General features: G+C 39.4%; 1 protein-coding gene across 2 annotated transcripts in view; it reads right to left on the bottom strand.

Moving 5' to 3' along the window:
- Positions 1-23633, bottom strand: part of BRWD3 (bromodomain and WD repeat domain containing 3) — a 54876-nt gene that overhangs the window by 21856 nt on the left and 9387 nt on the right. For both annotated transcript variants that reach the window (XM_050713431.1, XM_050713432.1), the window contains exons 6-20: positions 21985-22083; positions 15505-15665; positions 15003-15224; positions 13592-13692; positions 12859-12929; positions 11418-11518; positions 9532-9572; positions 7273-7377; positions 5848-6001; positions 5207-5341; positions 4267-4395; positions 3627-3852; positions 2784-2954; positions 788-971; positions 225-318 (exon numbers count right to left, since the gene is read on the bottom strand). In XM_050713431.1, the coding sequence (XP_050569388.1) occupies positions 225-318; positions 788-971; positions 2784-2954; positions 3627-3852; positions 4267-4395; positions 5207-5341; positions 5848-6001; positions 7273-7377; positions 9532-9572; positions 11418-11518; positions 12859-12929; positions 13592-13692; positions 15003-15224; positions 15505-15665; positions 21985-22083 (1994 nt within the window). The remainder of the gene's footprint in view (positions 1-224; positions 319-787; positions 972-2783; positions 2955-3626; positions 3853-4266; positions 4396-5206; positions 5342-5847; positions 6002-7272; positions 7378-9531; positions 9573-11417; positions 11519-12858; positions 12930-13591; positions 13693-15002; positions 15225-15504; positions 15666-21984; positions 22084-23633) is intronic.

Raw genomic sequence — 23633 nt, 5'->3', positions numbered from 1 at the left:
ATCTTCCTACAACTGAAGCCTCATGGACAGAGATTTACCGTTGTTACTTACAGTATAAAAACAGACAAGTTATGGTTACAGAGCAGAGTAAGAGAGCCAGAGTAACAGTTCGCACTATTGACCTTCTAAATCATTTAACAGATAGAATTTCATTATAGTTTTTTTTAGTTGAGTGCTCCGAACTGTTTGACACCCAGATTCTTTCCCCCCGTGAATTAACTCACCCGTTGTAAGGTGTGGGATGGCTTTCTCTTCTTTTCAACGCTGTATAAACCAATTTCAATTTCACCTTTGGCAGCTCTACATTCTTCCTGCACCCTAATTATACATAGGAAACATCCATTTTATACATTAAATCATCATATAACCTGACAGTCTCACTAACGCACACATTAAAATACTTCTAGTTCCCTTGCCACAAGAAATCTGTCCACAGGTCCTGCTAAGAGCATACGTCAACCCAAGGAAATTGAAATGTATTAAAAATTTGTGTTTTGTTTGTTTGGTTTAATAAAACTTTGGGAAGATGGAAGAATTAAAAGTCTCACATCAAAAATGAAAAATGTGTTTTCTGAACCACTGGAGAAAGATGTAATTGAGAGGAGAAGGAATTATTATTCTTAACCCTTCAGCAGCAGCTACCACTCTAATCCTACGACCTGCATTTCCAAACAAACAACAAAAAAGCAAACTTATTTCTGGAAAATCATTTTTTAAAACCACAAAAAAAACATGGAAGAATCACTAAACGTTATGCAATTTAATTTTCTTTTCCTATCTCACTTACTTGCTGATGCCTGGAGGAAGCTCATTCACCACCACTCTTCTGCTCCATGCCATGAGATCTCTCTCTGTTGCCATTTGACTTCGGGGAGCGTTGTGATGCATTTGCCGGACCCCTTCAATCTGACCACTTCTCCGGAGACCAACGTTTGGTGGAGATGCAATCTCCAAACTTGGACTTCGAAGAGCTGAGGAAGAAAAAGATTCTTCTTCACTTCTATGACCCATCAATAAAAATGGAATTTAAAGCTTAAGGATTACAAAGAGCTTCCTTTTGGCAACAAATAACACTTATTCTCTGTCAAGTAGGTTTGTCTTTTACTTCAATTCAAGGGTTTTACACATTGGCCTTGGACTACTGGAGACGCATAGACTACTGTAATATCATTGTGGCTTGCAGTATCTTAAGAGATGTCTGTTGCAAGCTATGAGAAAAATTTAGAAGGCACTTAAGTGACTCAAATCAACATCCTGTCAACTGTTTAGAGGCTCTGAATCTAAAATTCTATGGTAGAGGAAAAGAGGAGATTGTCACCTAAAATAACAGACTGCTGCAAGGTTTAACATTTCTCTTGTACCTCCACTTGTTCTGTATTTGTAATGTTTATCTACTGTACCACAGGCACTGCTCCTTCTCTGCACTTTTCATCGGGTGGCACAACAACGCAGTGCTACATACTCAGAAGAAAACAGACTAAAATTTCAGGTAGACAAAAAAAAGTGAAAAAGCTGGTAATATCAGAATCACTGTTACTGGTGCTTTAATTTATCTTGTCATTTGGGAATGCATCAACACAATTTCTACATGCTTAAATATGGTTAACAACATGAAAAAAAATGAATTCACAGTTGCACAAACTTATATAAAAGTATTCAGCTATTAAAATACCAGACAGTTCATACATACTCTAATTAACTCAGACAAATGGGGCAGTTCACGTGGCAAAGTCACTGATCAGTGCAAGTTCTGGAATGTAACTACATTAATTTCCTAACCACTATATCTGGAAGTTCCCTCTCACGCAAATACAGGGGCATTTCTATTTATTTTACAATACAGTTGAGGAATTGCACAGCACATCAGCCTATCACAAGAAGCAGAAAAGACTTCTTGTGAACTGAAACTAGCTGCCAGGCTACTTTTTTGACAACACCAATTTAAATCAAAGTGTACTTTCAGCATTTTTCACTAATATTTTTTCTTATTCCTTCTCAAATTTAAACTCTAAGTCTACCAATCCTAACGAGTTTTGCCGGGAAAATCTGATTCAAAGGTGTAATCGGTCATTTCACTTAGAACTAATTTATTAGCAGATGTACATTTTTTAAAAGCTCGGGATGACTTGCAGCACAAGTCCACAGCATCTGCTCTGTTACAATAACTGCACTCAGTCAGCTGCTTCACAGTCAGCTGTTCATATCTGATTGAGTTGGTTTTAAATTTTTAATCACTTTGCATATTAAAAATAAAGTCACAGTAGCAGAACACTTACCAACAGAATAATCTCAAGCTTTCTAAGGAAACACCAAGACAGAGCAGACATGTTTATTTTATAAACACTGATCTGATGCTCAGCTTTAGCATTTGGGCTGCACAAGGAAGCCATTAGTCTGTCACAACATTGTATTCCATTGACATTCTCTAATTATATACTGTTAACTTGACATTATTCAGTTAGAAAGTATCATCTTCGTAGTGATCAAGTGACATCAAGACAATACAGAGAACTTCAAATGTATTTTTAGACAAAGTTCACAATAGAATTCATTATACTCACAGCCCAGTTAGTAAGGTGATCAGCTGCACCTTAAACTTTTAATTCCTCGGACATCATTAGCAACATCCAAGCGCTCCACACAAGTTAAAAATATGCATAAGAACAAGAGAGAAAGCATCCTCAAAGACATACTCCCAGAATACACACCAACTTGAACACGTTTCCATTAGTACCTTGCTGTGCTTTACTAAAAGAAATGATGTATAAAGAGGGGATGCTTACCTCCATTAACAGAGTGGGATCTATTGAGCGGAGGGTTTGGAAGAGTTTCTCCTTCATTAATTAGTCTTAGATCTTGTTCCCTTTGCAGCTCTCTGATCATGCCATCAAGGATACTCTCATCTTGGTCATTAGTTTGCTGCCCAATGACTTGTTCAACTACTTCACCATCACCTTGACAAGAACAAAGCCACGACTGCTTACCATATGATCAATTTCTGATACTATGGAAACAATCAAATTTTAAGTTGTGCAGTTATCTGTCTGCCCTGCAAAACATCTGATCACAAGCTATCGTTCTGCTCTCATGTAATAAACAGAGGCAAAGTTTAAGAGACATTAAAATAAAAATCTAAAATTACAGACTAAATGTTAACTATAAACGCAAGCACTTAAAAACAGCAGAAAGAATTTACGCTTCAGTAGGTAACAATGCAAGATCTCTACTGGATATCAGCATTGTGGAAAAGTTTCTATCTACAAGAAAAAAAAAAGTTTAAAAAATAAAAGTAGTTTTTCAAGATCTTTTTTTAACTTCCTGCTTCCTTTCCTTACTCACATACATAGTAACCCCAAGATTAATGGGACAATTAAGCATGCTGCCATACAAATATGTAGAAATGTAAGGATTTTAGAATACTGCAGTCTCTTCGTCTTGCCTCAAGTTAATTGCATACACTTCCTTTATGCCATAAAGCCACCCCATTTCTTCTACCTCTGGACTTATTTTAAACCACCAGTTTCAGAAGACAACTGAAATAAATAAGTTCTTATAGTACCATCCTAGTGAAGTAGTACTCTATACTGTGCAATACATGTATTATGCATAAACTTCAGACAGCATACCATTAGCTACATATCCCAGCTGAGGAATAAGTTGTTCATCCTTGCAATTTTCTCTCCCCGGTACCAGCCGCTGGAATCTCGTGGGATGAGGATTTCCATCAACATCCACCAGAAATGGGGGAGGCATAAGATGTGGAGCCTGTTGAGTCTGTTCATCCAACACATAGTTATTTGCATCACGGATCAGTGGTCGGTAGTCTGTATGGAAGAACATCTGATCTGGAATCTGCAAGAAAAGCAATTAAGTAAATAAATAAATGGCCATTTGCAGCTGTCTTGCAATTTTGGAATGGCTCCCATACCCACACCCACATACCACAACTCCTACACTTAAGATCAGCGGAAGAAATGTTATGACAGAGAACAGACTCCTACTGCAAACGCCTTTTATTATCAAGGCCTGATGCAAAAATTCAGTAGTAAAATATGCCAATGGAGGTGAATACATTGAAGTTAATGCCTTGCTCCCTTGTCTAGAGACTCTCCTGTCTAAATTTTTTTGATTTAGATAAACAGCAACTGCTCCATGATTTAATTACTATTTAGTCTGGTGCAAGGGGAAAGAATAAACTGTAACACAATTACTCCTAGGACAAAATCAGGTCAAGACACAGATGAGTTTAAAATTCATTCAACCCACCTTTTCATAATATTTACTGCATCCAAAACCAAATAGTAGCAGATGTCCATGAGAGTCTGTGCAGGCAAAATGCTGTCCATCTGGTGAGAACTTGCAATCAAAAACAGCTCCATGGCCTTGGCCCTCAATCTGTGTACAAGCATAGAGCATCCCTTTCACAATCACATATTCTCTATACAAGGAGTATTAAGAACATTTCACCTGTGTTCCATAAAATATTAGATCCCAATTCTGTGAGAATTCTCATTTCGCTCAAGACTCGCTTATATTTTTCCATTTAATTATTTAGAGCCCACTGACCAATGGAGTCATTTTTTTTCTTTCTTCAATTGCACTGAAATTTCAGGGCAACTTTCAATGCATGTTCTGAAACAACTACCTAGAAGTCTAAATTTTATTTAATAGAAGATACAGCATGAAGCCTGCATGAAAGAACTCAGACACATATTAGCTCCTCACCAGCAGGTTTCGCAGCCACAAGTGCCAGGAAGCTAGCTCAGGTCCTGAAGCAGCACAGCTGCATTTGCTCAGCACTGGAATCAAACCAACAGACCTGATGCTGGGCGTATTAAGACAGATGCAGCACAAAGGCAACCAAACCATTTCCCAGACCACAGCGTTGTGTTACAACACACAGGCTTACTGGTTTTCATTGCTCTACCCTGGGAATCACTATCACTATGGTATAACCATACATATGAATAATATTCTGATGTAATAGATCCCGCGAAAGACCTGCTGCTACACTTAAATATGCGAAAATATACTTTGATATTGCTTACTGAAGAGTACAGTGTTTTCTTGTTAATATGTAGGAGTTTTTCCCCTAATCCTGCTGTAACACTGGTCACAGGCGGTATATAATGAAATCTGCTTTTGCCTCAAGTCCAGTTTTAGACAAATGTGAAAATAAAAAACACTCTTCCCTGATCATTCTTACCATGTTAAAGTAATTGCGAATTTTCGTTCCTTTGTCTATATCCCAAACAAAAATATTTCCATCGTGGCCTGCGGAAAGTACGATCCTTTGGTCGAACGGATGAGCCTCCAGAACAAAAACTTCATCATCATGACCCTGCAATGAAAGCAGGGTAAAAAAGGAAGTCATGTTTCTCCAGGTAACCTCTCCAAACACGCTAGTATTAAGCGTGAGGATATCTAACCCAGCTCAGTTTACTAGATCTTAGACTAGAACTGTGTCTGTACTAAGTTGACACTTCTGTCAGAGGCTTGGCATTATTATCCTGCCCGCTTGATAAGTACCTCAGACACAGTGGAGATGGAGGAGAGGGGAGAGGAAGTAGAGAGCAGCAGCCAGAACAGCTGCAGCCCTCCAATCTGGGCAGAAGCAGTGGCCTCCAAAAGGCTCCCTTGTCAGCCAGCAATCAGCAGGGTCTAGCAGCGTTTTGGTCATCAGCTCCTTTCCCCGTGATATATACTCCTCCCAAAAAACGCAAGACAGATGGCAAACTTCAGGATAAAACTTTGCTTAGCAGGAGGAATGAGGATGCAGTTTAGCCTCAAATCATGTTCAGAGCTCATTTATAACAATTTGGGATTATTCACTTGAACTTTACTCACAGATAAGCTATGAAGAAGCTGCCCTGTGGATGAGTTCCACACTTTGAGAAGGAAATTGTTGACTGCAGTGATGACAGTGGCATCATATCTATCCCAAGCCACCATAGTAACCTTCAGCTTAGTCACCTTGTCCTCCCCAGATGCTACATTGTTTCTAAGGAAATTCATAATTTAAAGAAGAAATAAATCAGTAACTACATACAGAAACATTTAACAGCACTGACTCAGAATGAAGTTAGGGAGAGCATGGCTGCCACCGCTGTGACTACTGGCTAATGCAGGAGAATGAAGGATAGCTTCTGCAGGGGTAAAATCCAGAAAGACAAAACACTCAGTACCACTAAGATTTACAGTTTTCTTTCCTTAAAAAGCACGTTTTAATCGATCATCCTCACCTACCACAACTCTTTTGTTCATGCTGTTCAGTTCAATTTAGTCTTTTCCTACAGGACATTTTTCTTACCAGTCATCAATAGGAGTAAACTCTGTAGCAAAAACTTGCTAAATAAATCCAAATCATACTTCACCAGTTAGATTATTATAAATGTAACCACATGAAATACAAATAATTCTGCAAAGAGGAATTTTGCCTAATGGATTTATCCATCTCTGCTTTCTGTTATTGTGCATACTCAATTACAAGTCCACTTACAGACAACACCTGAGGACCTCAAAAAGAAAAACTCAAAATGCTAATTGAACCTGAGAACCAAATCAACACATCTCTTACCTAAAAACTTAGGGAAAAAATACAGTGTTAAGGATCATTCCAGATGTATACTTATGTATTACAAGAAATTCTGCCTTGGAATGAAAAAAGAAATCAAAAAATGTGTTTATAAAGGAAGGTTGTTACAAAAAAGAATCTGTGTCAGATCTCTTAGAAACCTTCTGCATCCTGCCATTTGTCCTCAGATGAGTAAAATAAGCCTTAATGGCCAATTTATTTATTTTACTGCATTTGTTTACTGGAATGGAAACTGCTGAACATGTCCCTATTTGCCTGCATATCAAATATTGTGCTCCTTTTTCTGTTTTACCTTTAGTATTCATTATAATTTTAACTATTCCATAGCAAAGCAAATAAAACAGCACAGCATTTGGCATAAAATGAACACTAGTGACCTGAGGAAATTGATTATGGCAGTCACTACTAGAACTTCTCCAAGAAATGGCAGAAAACAACAAATAAAACACTAAGTGTTCCCCAACCACTAGAGTCAGGAATTTCAAGTGTATTAATATTATCATTTTGAAGCTAATCAACTGTGTAACTTAACAGATAGGGCCATGGCATTTTCCATATACAAAGAACGTGTACTGAAATTAGCTCAAAATGTAGGTAAATAGTTTTAAATACGATGGAAGATTTTGTTTTGTGTGTAAGCAATGTTATGAAGTGTGCATTGTTTGAGTTTGTTTTACCCTGTCATTTTAGTAGCCATATCCAGGACTATACTCTTCCATTCTTGCTGATGGTAATGCCATATTCTTGCTGTTCCATCTCTGCTTCCACTGACAAATCTTAAGCTACGGAGGGGGAACAAAACAACCAAACAAAAACAAATCATGAAAATCTGAATAAGCATAAGCCACTGCTGCTTTTGGTCTAATACCCAAATGCCTGTCTTAGGATCTTATGATCTCACTGTTCAGTAGCTTCCCTATGGAGTTGTCCATCCTCAGCAGTAGTGTGCTGAGGGCATGCTAAATCCTGTGCCAAGAATATTTAGGAGTTTGGCAAAGGACTGTCATTCACTCTGCACACACACACACGTATACATGTACTTGGAAACGCATACCACTATATATATTCTTACTCAATATATTCCCCCACACCGGCGTGTTTTACTAGTCATAAAAGCTCCATGAACTACTGCCACAGAAAAAAAGGCAGCTACGAAATTTGGCAAGCCCAGAGCACACCCATTCAAGTCAGCACAGAAGCTAGAATGTCTTTAATATTTTTTTCAACACTTATTCTTTACATTGTTTGTGCATCTCTGATCTAGGGAATATAATTAAAAGACAGTGAGGTTACAATTTTCATATCAGATTTTGTACAGTACAAAACAGTTTATATCCCACAACATTAATTACATTTGGTTACAGCTAGCAGATGGCCTTGGAATGACTTCAATGTCGTAATTCATACAAGCTGCACATTCCCTTTTTAATGACATCAGCAAATCCCTTGAGCAGTTCATAGTGGCAGCAAAGAAGAAGAAATTACATGCCAGGAGTCTAGCATAAATTATAATGCATTAACTTATGGAAGTTTTCACTAAGGGTGAAGACAGAGAAGGGAAACATCCAAGTTGAATAAAAGTAGGTAGCCCTCTCTGTGAAGCTGAACACAAGTATTACACAAGTATTTTCATTTTTAAAGTCCTTCTTGTTAAAAAACATAAAAATAAAAATCAAGCATCTGGCAGATGCATTTCACTACATCGTAATGCTTTGGCCATCATGTCTAGAAGTCATTTTTGTTAAGTATTTAAAAAAAAGCTTCTCAAGTAAGATGCTTTCACTGGATAGCCAGCACCTTTATGAATACATTCCATTTACGTGTAGAATCACATGTAAAAATGATGCAAGCCTATACAATTTTATCTTAATAAATGGTTGTTTCATCTTTTCAGTTTTACTGAATTTTTCATCATGATGAAAAAGTTCTAAAATGCCTGCAACAAGTTTTCCTGGTTTACTTTATTTCTATTTCTTTATATTAAGATAAAAAGGAGGTTATAACTTTTTCATTAAAAGAATCATGATAGCATAAAAGAATAATTTTCAGTGACGACATGACTGAATACCCTCATTGAGACTAGTGTTCTCAACATTATCTGGAAGGAACTGTTAGTACAATTACGCCAGTACATTCCCGTATAATTTTCCATGACAAAGATCTCTGAGCACAGGTGCAGTTGCACTGGCAAAGGTACAGTTTTGCTTGGATGCCTCCTGCACGCACACATCCCTTAAGCCTTCTGCCAAGCAAAATAAGGAAAATGAGCAAATTCTGGCATAAAAACATTTACATTAGGATGTTGATCACTAATCAAAGCTTGTCAAACTGCACTCCAACACAGCTGTGCTGCAGAAGCTTGACACGCGCACATGCCTACAGGCACCTTTCACCATGAGCATCCTGACTGGAATTCCTACATAACAGCATCCTGACTTTGCATAGTTTTAAAAAACAAAAGCTCTGGAGGCACGAATGGTTCATTCCATAAATTTTAAGACTGCAGAATTACTGTATTCACCTAAACTAATTAATCTGTGTATATGCAACAGTTCTAACTTTTGCTCACAACTCTATTTATTTTATATTTACACTCCAGAAGTAACCCATTCTCTACTTAACATGGCTAGCTGTGAAGTAAGACACTCTTACAGAAAAAAGATGCAAAATATGGTTTCCAATTTGCTCAGTTTAAAAAAAAAAAAAAAAAGGCGAAGCAAAAGCACAGTCAGAAAGGGCTTTTTTTGCTACAGCAAAAGTCAGCAAGACTAAGTTTGTGGATGTGGCACACATCTTCCAATACATTTTAAATAATTCATCTAAGATTAATTAAAGCCCGTTTGCAGTCTTCCTGTTGCACCAAGTTTTCTCTGAAAAGTGATTTTGAAACTTGAATACCGTACTTCTCACGGAAAAATGCCAGGACAGCCACTCACCTGTCACCATTGTTACAGAACTGGACTGCAACTACTTTGTCCTAAACAAGGGGGGAAAAATAGCAGTAAGTGCTTTGTAAGATGAAATACTCGTCCAAAAAGACCTTAATGATGAGCTTCTATTTAGCAAATTGCATCTTCTATACATCTCCTATAACATATTGTCTTACAAATTCAAGAGCAGAAAAGTCACATTTCAAGTTACAATCTCCTCAACAGGCATATCGTGTTAGACATTGAAACAGACAGCTTCAGAGAGGCAATGAATTCACGTCACTCCAGAAGCAGCTCAGAGATGCAAATGATTTCTGACTCAGCCTCCCTGACACATGTTCAGGAGGCAGAAGCTGCAGCAGCTCTGCTCTTGCCTGAGCAGTCCTCCTGCACAGTGCCACAGGAGCACACAAAACCCGGGGTAAGCTCTGCCTGGGAACCCCGCACCTTTTACACTCCCCTGTTAACAGGAATAAGAATACTTCCAGAGCTCCCAAGGCCTTGTAGGTACGGCACTCGACATGATGGAGTAAGAACAACTTAACCAAATAAATGATCACAGGAGGCTTGCAATTTTTAGACATAACATTAAAGCACTTCGAAATACGTTGTCCAAAAAAATTTAAATAAAAAGCAAATTTTGGCTTTATTTGCACTTTTTAATTGTTGAGAATCAAATACTGAGCTTTAGATGTGGATTTGCCTTTTTTATTTTGCTAAATGCTTGTGTTGGCTACACGCACTTGCTATTCTTTACTCCCACTGATGTCTCCAGCTGTTGATAGCCAAGCGTCCAGCTCAGGATTTTTTTCAGGGGCAGGCTGACAGCAATCTGCAGTACTGAGTAGACTTTCAGAAAAATAAAGGAATTTCAGTTCATTCCAAAGCTGAACCGCTGAATATAGAAAATAAGTTCTCTTTGCAAGCAAAACACTTGCTAGATTTCCTGACCTGAAGCTCTAGCTGAGACTTAAATGAGAGACTCATGGCTCCCACTGAAGTTCAATGAATCAGTTTAGGCCTCAGCCCTAATCCATAAAACATTGTTAAAGTGGGCAGCTGGGCTATTAAGGTTTAAAGATAAATGCTCCAAACTCCTCATCAGTGAGAGCCTTATCAGTGTTGCTATAAGCTGGCCTTTCTGATATATTGTTAACCACACACGTAATAAATAATACTATTATCACCTCCTGTCAGTAACAAATAAGAAATGAAGAAAGGTTTGACATTACGTTAGTGGCTCTTCTTTATCAGCTCTCAATAAAATTGAGACATTCAATGGTTTTAATAGAAACCATCAAGACTCAGAAACCTGAAACCTAACACTGAAGGACATTATAAAGATATTTAATATATTTTTCAATTTTAATGAGAATCCTTCTGCATTGCCTCAGAATGAACGCTCTCAAGTTTTCTTGACTTTCCAAATGAAATTACTGTCATGACTCAAAGTTTGACTGTATACTCTAAAACCAGAATTACTTTGCTTTTTTTTGTTATATGGATTTATGTCACAACTATAATTAAATAATCAAAAGTAAAATTAAGAGGAAAAATGACATCTTGCATGAGAACTGCTTTAATCCACCCATTCCCCCGCAGACTTTCTTCCAGAATACGGGAAAACACCCAGTCCCTCGGTTTCCTGGAAGAATATAGGTTTTCCTGAGAGAATAATGCACATCAAATGTTTTGCACACATCTCCTGCCTCAGAGGAATTTAAAAATAAGTTACTACAAATTTCAAGGTATTAAAACGCAGTGTTGACAGCCAACCAAACTCTAGAGACATAAAAAAAAAAAATAGAAGTTGAATAGGGTATACAAAACCTAGGTTCCTGAAATAAGGTAAAGCAGGGGGAAAAAGATGTGCTTTCTGGTTCGTCTCTTACCGTGTGAGATTCTAACTCGGCCATTTTCTCTGGAGATTCCGAGCCCAAATAATAAATTCTTATCACGTGGTCAGTACTACCTGTTGCAATGAACATGCCACCTAAGAAAGACAGTGTTTTCTGTGAGAAGAAAAGCCATCCAAGTAACAACTGATTTTAATTACTGCTTTATTGTCAAAGAAGTATACTACAGTTTTAAACTGAAAGTTCCAATGTAATAAAAACAGATGTCCTGAAAAAAGAAGTTAACTCTGACAGCTTCTGCTTTAATCTCTGCTTTCTCAGACCATATCAACTTTAACATAACAATGAAGCGTACAACATTTTCAGCTTCATCTTCCTTCGGTCACAAAGGTTTACAAATGCTAGTTACACCATTCCCCCAACAAACTATTCTGCTGTCCCTCAGAAAGTACCACAGTGCTCTCAGTCAGCCTATGTAGGAAAATAGAAGGGGAATAATTTAATATCCTCACTGGTCAATATCAAACAAAATGTGTAAGCACATCTATTTGAAGTGTATCAGAAATTATTGCTGAATCGGGAGCTTTTTATTCTGTTTAGTATTCTTTTTTTGTGCAATATTGTAATGTGTAGTTTATGGCCTTGAAATAGTCTTCGCTGTTTAGGAACCATGGTTTTAAGAAAGGAACATGGATAAGGGTCACGTGGCTCTAGAATAGCACTCAACTTCAGATGATGAAAATTAATGAGAAATTACATAATTTTGCTTGTAAAAAACACTGGTTTTGAGAATTCAGTGCTGCAACAAAGGATGCCAGTCAAGCTGGTATTTCCAAACACATACAACGGACCATAGGGACCTGGTCACTTACAGATGATTCAGTAGATGATTTTATACTTCATTGTTCAGCACGAAGTACTAAGTAGATTAGTGAATAGCTGCTCACTACCCCAGTCTCGCTCCCGCACTCCCAGGCTGGTACAGGCCCTATTGTTCCGCCAAGCAGCAGCATGTGCAGCCTGGGTAGCAGGAGCAAAAGACAGAAGACAAAAGCGTCCCAAGGGAAACACTGGGAAGTACTGAAGGCCAAAGAAGTCTCTAAGGAGAACTGATTCTCCTACCGTATAGCCAATCTGGGATTGGCAGCAGTGTAATCTCTAAACAGAGGCCACCTGCCTGCCAGATTTACAAGAACTTTCCACTGCAGAACTTTACAGGCTGAAAGCTGTCTTCCTCTGAGGTGGTCGAGACACGTTAGCTCGGAAGGAAAGGAAGGAGGGAAAGACGGAAGGAACGAGAGGGCAGCTTGAGGCAGACAGCATGGGAAGTTTCAAACAATCACAGTTTGACAGTGCTGTGATTAACTGAAAAGAAGGCTTGATATCATTTGCATTTAAAAGCAGCAAAAAGAAGCCTTGTCACCAAAGGAATTACAGTTCACAGAATACTTTCAGCTACCTACCAATGCATACATACCTGAACTGAAAGAGGAACAAGAGATCTGAACACCAGGCCTGGACCTCTCTGCAAATTTTACAGGGCGATCCCTACATGCAACAAGACAACATTTTTATTTTTCATTGCTTTATTCCTTCACTGCAACTTAACAGGTAAGGTCAGTATGTCCACCACAAAACCCTTTATTTCAGACTTCACAACTAATTTTGCTACAGCTTATTTTTCCTTTGTTTAGTAAGAAAACCATCATTTTCTAAATAGAAAATGCTATTTAAAGTTATTTATCATGATACTCACCAACTTAAATCTATTTAAAACTGAGCCTGGCAAGCCATTACCCTAACAGCATTTACTTCCTATTAAGTGCGGGTTTGATGACACCCATACATATTTGTTCTTCAGATTAAAAATAAGGAAATAACTTTGCTTGTACATTTTAGACAAGGGCTTGGTCCTAAACATAAAAGCATTAAGTTCTTCCACAGCACTGCCTACCAAAGCACAACAACCCGAAGTAATAGCTTCCCCTCCGGATTTTAATGCCACAGGCTCTGCAAAACACATAAGAAAGCACTCTCTGCAGTCGCACCACAGTGGTCCAGCAGCAAGTCTATGGCAGAACATATCCCCAGGAAACTTGTTCATTGAGAAGAAACATTCCCTCAATTATCCCAGCATTCCTCTCCGCTCTAAAATTCGGAATAAACTTGTCTTTGTTTTAAAATAATTATAATTATCTGAACAGGCTTACTTAAACTTCATGGTGTTAGCATGCCACTGCCAGAAACAGATTGTTCCGTCAGCACCAGTAGAAGTGAGGTATCGTGTTGTGCCTTTTCTTGCTGGAGAGAACTAAAAATAAAGTTTTAAGTTCAATCAGCTAATTTTATTCTCCCCTTACATGCTACAAACTTGCAAATGGACATTGACAAGAATTTTTTTCATTAGCACCTTCGCTTTCTCCCCAGGAGTACAGGGAGCAGTTATCAGGGACAAACACTGAATCTGAACTTACGTAAAAATAATGACAAGGAAATGGAAAATACCCACTTCTTGACTAGTGAGTCTGTTTTTACCACACAAAGCTTAAACTGGAGACACGAAACAAGCTTAGACGCTCTGAATGGGGCAACAAGATGAAGGAATACCTCTTTAATCCTCCGTCTGCCTGGTATTTGATAAAGGAATCAATCACTGTTTCCTCAAAAAGCCATAAATAATTATGATTATTTTCTAAATTACCAGAGTTTTACAAAAACCTTGTGAGGGATGTATGTATATGTAAACATTTTTTTAATTTAAGTAAATACATAAAACACAAATCCAAATTATAAAATATCTCCACAAAACCACCTTAAAGTAAGCCACTTGTGACGGAGTTAAAAATCAGAGAAAACTAGAAGTACAGGCAAGAGGGGGAGAAATGAGATCCCCAGAACCACTGGCATGTAGGAGAAGGCTATGATGAATCAACGGCAGCAAAGTTCCAGCAGAAACGTATTCTGAGCTAAATACCCTCACTCAATCCCTCCCTCGATGTGCATAACCTGCCAAATTGCAGGGATTGTCTTTTTTATCCTGGAATTTTCTTTTGTTCGAGGTGTCCGTCTAGCCTTTTTTTTTTTTAAGTAAATAAACTGCCAATTGCCAGCCATTACTGACCGTGCCATCTCTACAGAATTGAGTGCAGAAAGTTTAGTCATTTTTTTTCAGCCCCACTGTCGTTTACTGGCAGTTGCCACAACTGAAACCGCAAGGGCACAAGCGCAGGTTATCTACAAACCCTCACCTGTGCTGTGGCTGCTGTATGCTACAATACCAAGAAGAGCTCCTTGAAGTACAGGCTAAAATAACAAGCAAACAAGTAATGTGGAATAGGGATTTTTTGCTGACAGTAATTCCTCTAAAAAACAAATATTCTCCAGGAATGCTGGAATGTTGGTTCAGTTGCTGCGTAAGGACTGCCACCACAGATGCCTGCCGTTTGTCTCTAGCTCAGCTAGTTCATGTGATGATGAGGACAAATCAAGATTTGCCCTCAAGCTGGGACAAATCTACAGTGCCAAACACAGACAAAAAGAGAAGTTTTATCCCCAGTTCCTAGTCCACGTTTGTTAGTACCGTTTTAATTCAACAGTTTATGAAAAAACGTTATTCCTTACCTGTATGGAAGTAATGGAAGCTGAATGGCCCTGCAGCACTGCGACCGGGGCACAGGTTCGAAGACACCATACTCTGACAATTTTATCACAACTGCCTGCAGCAAGCAGCGTGTTTTCGTAGTTAACAGCCATGTCAGAAATTTCAGCCGAGTGTCCTCGCAACGTTGAGAGCAGGCGCCCATCGTCTGTAGCCCAGATTTTGACCAAGCAATCATCTGACCCCTAAAGCCACAAAAATTTCCAAAGATTAGATAAAATAATACACACGTTGTGTGTCCATAATGCTCATGTACACTGCTGATGAACAAGTATCTAAAGATATTTGAGGGGTCAGGGATTTAGACAGCTATGAAACATTTCAAAATTTTTATTCCCTTCTGTTTCTGGAGGCTGTATCTGCATCTCAAGCAGCAACTAAGAGGCTGTTGAGGGACTCAAAAAAAGAAAGAAATCAAACCACAGCAAAGCAATCTTCAAAGAAAAGTAACATTTCAAAACTTACTGTAAAAATTCTTCTCCCACTGCGATCAAAGGCTATGCAGTAAACAGATGATAGATGCCCCAAAATCCTCTTATGCATCTTCATCTGTTGGTAGGTGGATGTTGGGAACAAGTGGCTGAAACGTCCACATCCAGTTAATTGCCTGGCAGAAATTATATTTACTGGAAGAGAAAAACAAAACAAAAAGAAAGCTAAAACATGGATTTTGTCCGGAACTCAAAGTAAACAAGTGTTATATTAATATAATATTTGGTAACAACTTCTATAAATCTGAACCTCTGCCACCTTATCACAGAAGTATGCACAGTCTTCCAAAAAGTAAGCCCACTCCTGATGGATGCTTTCCATACCTACCACAACACACACTACATCTGGTTTACTAACAAATATTAAAGCAAAATAAAGAGTTTGCATCACTACAAGAAGTCATTCCAAGTATTCAAATCACAAACACGACAACAGAAATACTTATTCTCTGTGGATTTGGAAAACTTGGTATTAGTAATATATAATTTCCTTGTAATTTTTGGATGACAACAATTAAAAGTTATTCTAAATGCTTTTTTTTTTTTTTTGTAATAAAAATCGTTTTCTTTGTAATGGATCCCAGATCATATGTAAGGGTCAATGGTCTTCTACAGGTTCCCCACAAAACCTCTCTCATTATTAGCAGTAGAAGCAATACCATTTCATTTTTATCAATGGAAAAAGCTCCGGTAAAGAGTAGCAGCCACAAGAAAAAAAATATAACAACAACAAATTATATCATATTGATAGCAGTACCTAGGAGTCTTTACAAAAACGGCCTGAAATCCAAATGAAGAAAACTATCAGGTAACAACAAGCACTGTTAGCAGGTTCACTGCTGATAGCTATGAATCTTTCCACTAGACAAGGAGGGGAGAAAATAAATATGTACGTGACTCTGCTGGGACACACCACTGAACGCAGCTCATCATAGCTGCAGAATACAGAGAGATCCTAATTCTAATCTTCGATCTGAGGTATAGTTTGGGATCACTTTTGGTGCTTAGTTTTACCTATCCTAATTCATACCACTTCAACTTTTGATTTCAATGTTTTAAGAGTTTTTTTCGCCCCCCCAACGGTACTTAAAGATCTAACGCTGCTATATTGGTGGTTTTGCTGAGCACTTGCGATAGGAGGCTCCCTGAAGAAGCCCCTTATCTTGCCTCCTGCACATTGCACTAGGCAGGGCTTCACAGGAGCTGCACGAAGCTCTCGTGCCTTTCAACCCTTTAGTTTAATAGCCTAGTGCCTTTAGTTTAGTAGCAGCGTGAACAACTTGACCCATTTTCTTAATTGTATCATCATATCATTGCCTGCCTCCAAAAAAAAATAAGATTGTGGAAGATATTAGAAAAAATTACCAAGTCAAGAAGCATAATTTCAAAGGGTTATTCACTGGTAACGCGCTTCTGCACATTTGTAAGATTGAAGCATTTATACACAAGCAGACAGATAAATGGGGAAGGAAAGTGAATTGATCCAGATTTACAGAAAGTGTTTTTGTTTCTCACTTTTATGCTCTGCGATTTGGCCCATTTTTAATCCCTCAATGCAACTAAAATGCCACGTATTAGAAAAAAAAAGTTGCATGAAAGATGTACGTTTGCAAAAATCATCAGGCTGCTGCCACGTCCTTACCGTCAGTCAATATTTGTTTTTCACGTAAACATACATATTCAGCAGTACTAATGAAGCAAAATGCACTAAACCAAATTAATTTACTATCTAGCTGCTATTCAGCCTATATCTCATACTAAACAGGAACTGTTAAATGGGAACTGCCTCCCCTAGCAGAACAGAACTGAAATCCTTAACTTTTTTTCCCACCTCTTACAGGAGGATACAGAGATCCCGTTGTGATAAATACTGTACAAAGGTACCTTCAGGATTTCCTACGCATTATTGTTATACATTGCTTACGCATGCTAGCTTAAAACCTAACTTTTAAAACTTTAACTCTTAATAAGTTAAGTTAACTCTTAATAAGTTAACTCTTAACTCTTAAGTTAACTCTTAACTTTAAAAAAACATTAAATCTCTTTCCCCCTCAGTGCGGAGCCAATGCAGAGAGGCCACTTGGCAAGCTGGTCATTCTGCGGTGCTTTGCAGTGCTTAAATCATGTAAATACATAGTAAGAGCGTACCTGCCTTTGGACAATTTCACGTGGCTCTGAACATTTTTAATCGCACAAAAAATTGTGTGAATCAAAACAGTATGGTTGCATTTCAAAGCATTCCCAGTAATCACAACACCTTCTGCGTACTACAATGTTCCCAGGCGATCCTGCTGGAAATTTACCTCTGCCCATTTTAGGTTTTCCTTCACGGGATTCCCAACAAGGTGTAACAAACAGTCTGGCACCTGACTCACACAGCCATTCACCCGGCACTCAGCACCCGTGTTCTCCAGTCAATTCCTAGACTTGCGATCAGCTCAGCCTCAGAGCATGGGAAAGTCATCCCATTTTTGTGTGCGCCCATTTCCCCATTGCTCAGTCTTCAATGGATTATTAAAAAATAAAAACACTGTTCATGGAATGCTTCAATCGACTGTTTCACAGAAATGCAGACTTCTAATTGTGCTGTAAGGGCTGTCATCTTTATCAAAGCAAGAGCGCCTTTGACCAAAAGTAGGAAGTATTCAATGTATGTGATCCTCCCTGTAAAAATCCTTCGGGTACCAGCAACGTGTAGCACACACAAGGCTCCGATTGAGAGCTTTTCCTTCCCACACGTGGTGAATCATCACTGCCTTCAAAGCAACTGCAAGTAACGCCGCCTTCCTCCCCCCAAATAAAAAAAAAAAAATACGCAAAATACAAAAATCCAGCTTCCAGTTCTCACAATTTTGGTAGAAGATTAACGGGCATAATATCTAAATAGGGAATTGCACATACAGGATGAAAAGCCCTGTAAAGTTTGCTTTCTTTAGTACAATTACATTATTGTATTCAAAGCCTAAAACCATTAAAAAAAATCCTACTGAATCCCACACAGAATTAGCCAAATAGCCCTAAAATCTTTCAGCAACCTATCTGATCAGCTGCTGTACTTCGTGCCATACTGGGCATAGCAGCTGCCAAGTCTACCCCCTTCCCCTCACTATTTACTGCTAAGAAATCCTTCCCAAACTGTATTGATGTTATTTGACATTAAAAGCGAGGATATCTAGTCTTGTTTTTAAGAAATGAAGCAAATTTTTTTTCTGGGCCTGCTTCTCAGGCTGGAGAAAGCCCTGACTTGCAGAAGCATCATCGCAGGGATGTAGGGCAGTGAAGTACACCATAAATCAGTAATTCTTACATTGCAATCCATGCTAGCAGAGGTAACAACACAAATGTAAAAACCCTTACAAGAACGCTCGCATAGGTTGGATAAAACAAAAACCACAATAACCCTGCCATGGAAAAAAAGAAAACAAACATCACAAGTTTCAAAGTGAAGTCACAACCACAGAAAAAATGAAAACATGTCAGTGTGGACAAAGTCACCTAACTGCAGCTGCTTTAATCCCTCCTCCCTCTATAAATCCTCGACTCGCCCCATTTTTTCAAGCCAAAATTGAGAACAGAATATTGGTACAAACATTAGTCTCCGAACTTTTCCCCCAGTATTAAGGGCGATGATTCCACACCGTTGCATTTTGCCTTTTGGAACAAGCACCACAACTACGCAACACGGCCACCACGTTTCACGCCGCCAGGGCACGCGGAGAACTCGCTGCCTCCTGCGCAAACCTCGGTGCAGCCCGATTTCTTGGGCACGGCCGTTATGCAACGAAGTTTCTGCGCCAGAATTTTGGGGGTGCTGCTTTCACCGAGCCCAGCTACGCGTGTAAACGTGCTCATACGCGGGTTAAAATACTTCTGGTAACCAGCTACAGAGGGAAACCAGCCTTCTTTCTAATCTGCTTCGCGTAGCCTGCAAAAAAAAAAAAAGTCTCCAACAAACCGCACGCAGTATTCAAACCCAGGTTTATCATTCATGAATAACCACGTTTCTGAGCTTCTCTACGACCAATCTTTTCGTTTTCTGACGGGAAGAGCACAGCAGGAGTCCCAAACACAGCGCTACAGCAAAACCTGCAAAGAAACTGCCTGCAAGGCCAACCTCGCCGCGTTCACCGTGCTATCCTGTCAGCTGCAGAAAGCTCTAACAGCGTTTCCCCTTCCTCTCCACATCTCTGTAAGACTGGACACACAGACAAGACGATCCTGAGAGTGACCTCCATGGAAAAGGCTGGCCCTTCCTCAGAGACTCTACAGGACAGATTCACCCCGTAATTCCAGAAAGCTCAAGGCTGTCCCGATCCGGCCAAGCCAGCAGAGTACGGGAATCCACAATCACGTTGAAATATTAAAGGCGTTGGGCACACTCCTTCGTTTTGTATTTTAAAACGAGACGCACACACTGCAGCACCTGCGGCTGCCACTACTCGCCCCAAAACGCACCCTTTTTGCACAAATATGCACAGAGGAATTTTTAGACTTCCACTTCAGGAATAACCGTTGGGAATGCCACAACCAAGTTTCTGCCTCCTGAACAGCACGGGTACAGTAAACTGCTGTACTCTAACCCTTACCTATATCTTCCTCTCTTACTGGTAGTTCACATACCTAGACCAAGGAGGACTGTATTCTTCCAGAAACCAGTGTTTACAAAAACGAATTTCAGGCTATAAAAGAAAGATTTCCAAACAACACTTTTGTGTTTCTTAATAGCAATTCATGGAAAAACATCAAAAACAACAACACATTCTGTTCTCTAAGTCACTAAACAGTCACCAGCCAAGCAGCAGAGACCTTTGTCATGACAGCGCGACAATGCTGAAGTCCAGTCCGTCACTACTGATCACCAATAAGAAAGCATATTCCAAAAACATGGTCTGATTTTCCCCTTATGAAAGAGTTGATCCAGGAGTACTTACAGAAATACAACTGCTACAGAAATTAAGTCTGTGCAGTAAATCTAAATCCAGCTTATTAGCAACCGACCGACCCAACTGCTAATTATACAGTAACTTCAGAACCAGTTTAAAAGGATAAATGTAGAGATATGTATAGAAGTAACCTTACTAATATGTGGAAATAGTTATTTCTTTTTTAATTTCCACAATATAACTCAAATTGTTTGACAGTGCAGGAAAATTATTAATGTAGTAGTTAAATATGAATCAGTTCTAGGCAAATATCCCCTTCTCTTTCAACCACAAGACCCATATTAACTTTGCTATCCTGTCACACCGTTGCCAAAACACCACAGACCTTATGCAAACCGCACTATCAATTTCAACCATAAGCAGCCTCTACTTTGTCCCTTTCGTGTCAGACAAAGGTTAATTTTTAGTAATGAGAGGCAGTGAGAAAGTGCAGAAGCACAGAGGCACAGACACGGCAGAAGCAGAGACTCATTCTGATCCCTGAGCCTCCAAAGGAGGAACCGCTGATGGCATCTCCTTAAAAAGAGAAATTATTTCCAGAGATAAAATAGGAATTGTAATCAGAAAGAAAACCATCCTAGGTACTTTCAATATTCTGATTTTTAAGTTAAATTAATAGTGATACTTGGATGAAGTTCAATAGAAAGACTTCCCTTCAGAGATTTCCACTTAACAGATAAGAGAAACCTATGTGAACGGGTCCCCTAACACACCAGGAGAAGCCTATACATCTGCACAAACACTTAGATGGCAAACACAGATAAAATACCCTAATAAGAAAACAAATCATGACAGACAGCACTTACATTTATGCCTGCAAGAATCAAATTTCTTTGCTACAAAAATGGTTAACGAAAGTTTAAACTGTGCAAGGAAAATACTTTCCAGTTTAAGCAAAATAGAGCTCTTTGGTGATATATAAGCTGGATGCCTAACACACATCTGAGTTTTATACAAGTTCTTTAACTGGGTGGACAACTGAAGCTGAAGTAATACAAATGTTGGTTTGGTGATTATTTCCTTTTTGGAGAGGGATGTTGCAAGCGGTCTGTTTTCTGTCACAACTGAACTGAACTGAATTCTTGAGACAAGAAAGTTCTCCGGGAGCCAGGCGCTTTGTTCTGGCTGAGGTTCCCGAATACGATTGCCTCCATGCCTGTGACCGTGCCTACTCAATCCTGTAGGCACACATACATACTGTGCAGGCATATCATAACGAAAAGATTTGAGCTTATTTCCCCTCCAAACAGGACTGTGACACGCAAAGCTTTTTAACATGACCACAACGTTTTAACATGTGTGCATGCATTATAGAAGAATCAAGCCAGAACAGTGCAAAAAGGGTTATTCTATCGTCAGTGAGAACCCTTTTTTAGAGTAATTCATGGTGACATATCAAAAAAAGCCACTAAGGAAAACCCCTATCAGTGTTTCAGACAGTAACTTTAAGTTGGAACATCAATAAAACTACAGAGAAGGAAAAAACACCTTGTTTATGCGTCAAGACTCACCCACGTTTGGTGGTTTCCCATAATTTACAGGTAGTTCGGGAGGCCGGCCTCTGTGAAGAGCTGCAAACGCAGATCCTTTCCATAGCGTGTGTCTGAAGTCTGCACAGGCAAGATTAACAGCAGGTAAGTGAAACGAACAGCCCAGCTGGGTCCAACTGCCCTTTCTCCCTACAATCAACAGCATCAAGCACCATTCCCAGCATCTTGTGTCATGTCTCAGCCTCCACATCCAACCGTTCTCTTGGAAAAATAGGATTAATCTCTTTAAACAGTTTGTCAGAAATTGAACAGTGAGAGGAAGTTGCTACCCTGACTTCTAGTTCCTAAGCAATACGACTGCAAGTGTCTTCAGCTTGGTTTTGCTTCACTTTGGTGAGTAAGAGCGTCTGATATGCTGCAAAAAAAAAAAAAAAAAAAAGAGAATGCAAAAAGTAGGTGCGCTTGGCATGAAACTGAGCTCTGATGTGTTTTTAGTCCTTCTGGAATCCCAACACGTGCAGGACCCCTCTTTATGAGCTGTACATTTGAGAATACACACACATCTACAACTGTTTTCTCCTGGAAAAGGGGTGAAGGGAATTTTTTTCCAAAACATCTGTTTTTTTGCAATCGGTGGCAATATGCCCTACTTTCAGACTCTCCTCTGCACCCCAGCACCCTCCAAACACACTGTTTTTAAAATGAAAACTGTTTTCTTTAAAGGCTCTCCAGCTCTCTGCTGCCAACTGGCCTTAGAGAGCCTTCTTTCTAGAACAATAGTGATTTTTCTGAGGCTGTTCAGAGTGCCTCAGAAATTAGACCTGGACTTCTTCCATTTCTGGCCATCTGGAAGGAGAGAAACGAGCTCCCACAGTGAATAAGAACTGAAACAGAAGGACAGTGCCACAGATTGGTGGATCTGCGCATCACCATTTAGATCTGTGACTGTCATGTCAGCGAGTTTACGAGCCTCCGAGAGACCCCTGAGAGCTCCTCCTGATTACAACCCGAACTGTACCACAGGGTATCTCAGCGACACACCTTAACAGCAGCACTTACGTCCTGAAATTGATCAAAATAACTCTAACTGCTAACGGGAAATGGAAGCTTCGTGCCGAAGCACAACTGGGGGTTAAAAAAATCCACGTGTCAATTGAAAAAGGTACACTGTTCTATGGCAGTGAGCGCACACCAAAGTGCGCGATGCCACAGCACCTTTTTTTCTGAAGGAAAAAATCCCACCATAAATCTAGTAGAAACCTCTTTGCAGTAAGTTTGTCGCTTGGCTTAGCAAGCACTACACATTTCAGCAACTCACCTAGCCTCTGTCCCCTAACTCGCCCAAGACGCTTTTGTCTCCCAGCACAAATATGTTTATTCTCTCTTTATGCCTTTGTTGCTGCTTTCTCCTAAGATGCAAACTGGTGCGGAACGAAGGAATGTTTTGAAGGGGGCCTCCCTGCAAACCTGAACCTCTCCAGCCAATTATAACAAAACAGACTCATCCCCAAGCCTTTGGGTAAGCAACTGCAAACAGCACATCCTTCAGGTGGAATCAAGTTGATTACAAAAGGCTGCAGTCCCGACCAGCGTCAGAGTGTGACTTCAGAGGATGCAGCAAATTAAGTGCTCAGCTGCCACTCCGGCTGGAAGGTCCCGCTCTCCATCCC

The sequence above is a fragment of the Cygnus atratus genome, chromosome 13 (genome assembly GCF_013377495.2).
Source record: "Cygnus atratus isolate AKBS03 ecotype Queensland, Australia chromosome 13, CAtr_DNAZoo_HiC_assembly, whole genome shotgun sequence".
NCBI lineage: Eukaryota > Metazoa > Chordata > Aves > Anseriformes > Anatidae > Cygnus > Cygnus atratus.
This window is presented reverse-complemented; position numbering and strand designations above follow the sequence as displayed.